General features: G+C 33.2%; 1 protein-coding gene across 1 annotated transcript in view; it reads left to right on the forward strand.

Moving 5' to 3' along the window:
* TIA1 (TIA1 cytotoxic granule-associated RNA binding protein) overlaps positions 1-5,313 on the forward strand; it is a 21,956-nt gene that overhangs the window by 8,307 nt on the left and 8,336 nt on the right. Inside the window, exons 4-5 of the mRNA XM_012646421.1 lie at positions 57-144; positions 3,286-3,361. Of these exons, the coding sequence (XP_012501875.1) occupies positions 57-144; positions 3,286-3,361 (164 nt within the window). The remainder of the gene's footprint in view (positions 1-56; positions 145-3,285; positions 3,362-5,313) is intronic.

Here is a 5,313-nt window from a genome sequence, read left to right on the forward strand (position 1 = left end):
TGTTAAATTCTAAAGTTATGTTTTTGTTTTCACTTCCCCTTCCTTCCCCTTATAAGATCATTTCCATGTCTTTGTTGGTGATCTCAGTCCAGAAATTACAACTGAAGATATAAAAGCTGCTTTTGCACCATTTGGAAGAATATCGTAAGTAACAGAAATTAAATAAAATGCTTTAAATTAGAAACAATCTTATGTAGAATTAGTTTGAAAATAATTGTGAATTTTGGACATTAATTTTAACACTTGAATATAATATATATTTAGAGATTATTCAAGAAATTAACAGCCAAAGATTGTTTTTTCATTGATGAATAAATCTATCTTTGGTCTTCAATTATCTTAAAATCCTTTTTCAATTAGCATTAACTTTTAAGAGACAAATTTGCCATTGTACATATTATATTTCTTATATAGGTATCTTGCTAGTTTGGTGATACTCTTTAGTAACTTGTGATATGACTAAGAAATGTAGATCCATTGGGCACTTCTATGATACCATGCATTTTGTATTAATATATTTTAATAAAAAGAAACCTTAATAGTTCAATCTAAAAAAAGCAGTTATTAAATGTTATTTTCTAGGTATTTACCACCCCTTTTTTTTTTAACTGTTAACAATAATAATAGTGCCTTATAGTATTTTGTGAAGCAGTGTCTTGCTTGCGCTTATTATTAATCATACATTTTAGGCCCTTTGTAAATAACTTACTCAAGGTAGCATTCATCACAGAAGAACTTTAATATTTTGAAAAGCATGCCATATTAGAGTATGAGTAATAAGTGGTTTTTAGTAGTGCTTTCTTAGGAGTAATTGTTGAATTTAGAAAATTTTCATGGGGTTTCTGGTTGCTTTATTGTTGTTCCAGCTAGAAGAGTAGTAAAAAGGAAACACTAGCTGTGGTTTGCTTTGAACAGACTAACAGCAGAGATGAGAAGATGAGGAGACTGGAAAGTAAATAAATGCCATTAGTATTGGTGATGAATTTTGGGAGTTTTCATTTGAAGAGTATAGTTCATTGGTAAGACGTGACAATGCATAGTGACCAAGGAATGGCCAATTTTAAAGGCAGTCACAAGATTAGGACTTATAAATGGACGCTTCTGTTAGATTACATTTTTCTTTGTGAGAACTGATTAGGAAAATAAAATTTTAATTTGATTGTTCTTCTTACTCTGTTTTAGGGTTTTGATAATGGTTAGCTTGTGTTCAAATATCTAGACTTGGAGGGTCTTAAACTTTGGCCTCTCTCAAGGGCTTTAAATCTCTGTGTGCAAAATTTTGTGTGTTTTCATTTTGGTACGGAGAATTTTGGTAAATTTTATCCTATTCTCAGAGTAGCCACAGGACCATAAGTTAAGAACCCTGAACTGTATCTTTGCTGCTGCTTCCTCAGTGAATCCTTTCAGAGATTAATAAGTAAGAGTTGAATTTTTTTCATGGCTGACATTTCCTGGGTCTTTGAGAAGAAAAAACTTTTTCTAACACTGTAAACAGATTAAATAGCTGTCTTATTAAATGCTTTGATTTTGACTGAAGTAAATTTTTGAAAACATGGGAATTTTAATTTGGGATTAGACAAAAATTGTGTAACAATTGGTAAGTTTAGGTTAAATGACCTTCAGATTTTAGCAATTTCATGACTTTTAAATCATGAATCAGTAATTTCTTTTTGATAAGATATGTTTCTGTATTATATTTTTAATCTAGAAATTTTCTTATGGTCCCATGATTATTGATGTATACATTGGTTTTTTTTTCTTGGTAAGGCCTTTAAGTTTTATAAAATTTTCAGTTAAGGTTTTATACAGGAGGTAGCTTTCCTAAATTTAGAAGAATCATTTGGCAGTTGGTAGCATATTTTCCTGAGTTTTTGTTGTTGTTGTTAAAGGAGATAAGTTGATAACTATATGTTGAAGGTTCTTATGATAGTCAGGTATTCTCTATAGAGTGCCTATAACAGTGCTTGATTTATATGAGGTGTGTAGTGAAACAGTGGTCTGTTAAAATATATAGTGTAAAAAATATAGTACTTTCCCTGATTTACACAATTTAAACTCTTTCTGTTCCTTGAGTGTAGGGTAGACTAGCAAATTATCATACAGAAGTGAGTCAGTTACCAAGTTAAATGCATGTGTACCATACAGATAATTTAATAAGTATTTTTACATATTGAGAAGTGACTTGCATTAGGTTTTCCCTTTTCAGCATCACCTCTTTGTCATTTTGACCCTAAACACTTATTAAATCACTCAAATTGATCTAAAATATGCTTATGTATACTTTAATATAAAATTACATTGCATGGCTTTCTGACTTGGGTTTTTGTTGTAAAAGTGCCTGTTTTGTTCATGTGTCCTGAGAGAACAAGCATTGTGACATACCTGGCTAACTTAAAAGCAGATTGCCTGTGAAGCACAATTTGAGTCCAATTTTTTGAGGTATGGAGTTTTAGCTATCATGGCTGGGTTTTTACTCAATCTCAAATAATAGGGCTCTGGTTATTTTGCAGAGTGTCTCTGAAGAATGGACAGAATTGCCCTGGCTAACTACAAGCTACGGTTCACAGTGGATAAATGTTGGCGTGCTTTTTTACTTTCTGACTTTTTAAAATTTTGCTTTTATATCTTGTAGTTTCCAATCATTTTATATGAGTATTATTATAAAATTCAGTGTAAAATCTTTTCGTATGTAGTTTAGAACTAAAATGTGTGTCTAGTATTTTTCTTCAATGATTTAACATTTCTGAAAATTACCAGTTCTCAAAATTTACTCTAGTCCAAAAGGGGGGTATAAATTAATCTGAGAAAAAAAATGAAGTAATTTGTTTAGTTTAGGGAATATATCACTTTTTCATTCTTTAATTTCCAGTTTTCTATTTTAAGTTTTTCATGTAGGTAGAATATGGTCAAATAGCAAATAATAAATTGCATGGTTAAAGAAAGCCATTCATTTAATGTGGCTTTGAACCTTATAAGTGGTTAATTCATGTGAATAGCTGCTTTCACCATGCTTAATATTTAAAAGTTTAAAAAACTTTTTGAAGTGGGAGATAATTTCTGTACGATGTACACATATGTATATATTTAAGAAGTTATCAATTTGCATGTCTATATAAATAAGCCTCATTTGCTAATACATGATAAATTTTGTAGAATAAAAGGTGAATTTGCCTTAAAGGTTCACTTTACTGAAGGTGAAACATAAAAATGACTTGTGTTTGAAATTCTCATTTTATATCCAAGGACAGTTTGCAAACCTAAACTTCTGATTGTTTCTGATTTCAGAGATGCCCGCGTGGTAAAAGACATGGCAACAGGAAAGTCTAAAGGATATGGCTTTGTCTCCTTTTTCAACAAATGGGTGAGCTCAATCAGAAGTGCATGTGCAATGCTTTTAAGAATAAGGAAAGGAAACACTTAGTTTGTTTTAATTAATTTTTCTTTCATCTGCCATTTGTTCATTTTACTAATAATTAGCACCTCACTAGAGTATATCTTCTTTCTCCTGTTTCATCATTTAACATTTATTTAGCATGTGATGCATGCAAGATACTGATAAAAAGTTTTCAGAATATAGAAAGTAAAGATATTTAAATTATCAGCCAAAGGTAGATGTTGAAAATCTCATTTATGGATTTAATTCATTATCTCCCTCTTTTATATTCCCATGGTAATTGAAGAGTAGCTAATAAAATACTGTGATAGGTGGCAATTTGTATGGGCTTGAAATTTCTGGGCTTTTTTTTTTTTTTTTTTTAAACAGTCTTGTTATTTTTGTCTTGCTAGAGTGCAGTGGCATGATCATAGCTTACTGCAACCTCAAATTCCTGGGCTCAAGTGGTCCTCCTTCCTCAGCGTCCTGGGTAGCTAGGGCTATAGGCATACACCACCACGCTTGGCTAATTATTTTTTGTAACGACAGGGTCTCGCCATGTTGCTCAGGCTGGTCTTGAACTCCTGGGCTCAAGCAGTCCTCCCACCTCAGCCTCCCAAAGTGCTAGGGTTACAGGCGTGAGCAACCATGCCCAGCCTAAAATTTCTGGATTTTTTTTGCAGAGAAATGGAAGGATAGTACTGTGTTATGGAAAGAATTCCACTGTGTATTATTAGGTGAAAGACCAATTTGTATAAAAAGGAAGGAAACATACATTAGTGTGACAAGTATGGGTGGGTTTGTGTTTTCCCCTGTAAGGATAAACAAAAACCTGTGGCAGAGCTTCTCGTTTGGGGGTAAGTGATGAGAACTAAGAAGATGGGATAGGGAGGGAAGTATCACCCTGTATTGTACTTTGAGATGTTTGAACCTTGTAAATATATTGCTTATTCAAATAATTAAGTCCTTTTAACTTTTTTAATATGGTAACTGAAGATTTAAAACAGTTAAATGGAGCAGGATTGTACTTCCAGAAATACTGGGGTGCATGGTAAGACAGCTTATATGCACTAATCTTGGAGTACACACACAAAGGTTTTATTAACTTTGGATTTTATTGTTTGCCTTTATGTTATGACTAGTGGTTGTGTATGATGAGTATAGAAACATTTTACCTTAGAGCCCTTAAAAGTTTTTTGTAGTTTGAAATGTATTTTAGAAAAGTTTTTCTTATTTTATTAAATGGAGTATTTGAAGTAGGTATTATAACATCTCTTGGAGACTTCAGGTCAAATTTACGAGCATCATTTATTGTGATATACTATGATATATATAATGATTGCTTCCAGATTTTTTTAAAATACAAATGTTTGCAGCTATGCCAAATAGTGTCAATCTGTCATGCTTTTTCTAGTTCCTGTTTCTACTTACATTGAACTAATGTCTAATTATTCCTATGAACGTTTACTATCCAGATATGTGCTATAACTTCTTACAACCATTTGCCCAAAATATACTATCTATATCAAAAATATGCTCCAGGCTGGATGTGGTGGCTCACACCTATAATCCTAGCATTTTGGAAGGCCAAGGCAGGACAACGGCTTGAGCCCAGGAGTTCAAGACCAGCTTGAGCAACATAACAAGACCTCATCTCTACAAAAAATAAAATAATTAGTTGGGCGTGGTGGCGCCTATAGTCCCAGCTACTCCAAGAGGCTGAAGCGGGAGGATCGCTTGAGCCCAGGGGTTTGAGGTTGCAGTGAGCTGTGATCACACCACTGCACTCCAGCCTGGGTGACAGAGTGATACCCCTGTCTCTTTTTTTTTTTTTTTTTTTTTTTTGAGACAGAGTCTCACTTTGTTGCCCTGGCTAGAGTGAGTGCCTTGGTGTTAGCCTAGCTCACAGCAACCTCAAACTCCTGGGCTCAAGCGATCCT

Source organism: Propithecus coquereli, unplaced genomic scaffold (genome assembly GCF_000956105.1).
Source record: "Propithecus coquereli isolate 6110/MARCELLA unplaced genomic scaffold, Pcoq_1.0 Scaffold243, whole genome shotgun sequence".
NCBI classification, from domain to species: Eukaryota; Metazoa; Chordata; class Mammalia; order Primates; family Indriidae; genus Propithecus; species Propithecus coquereli.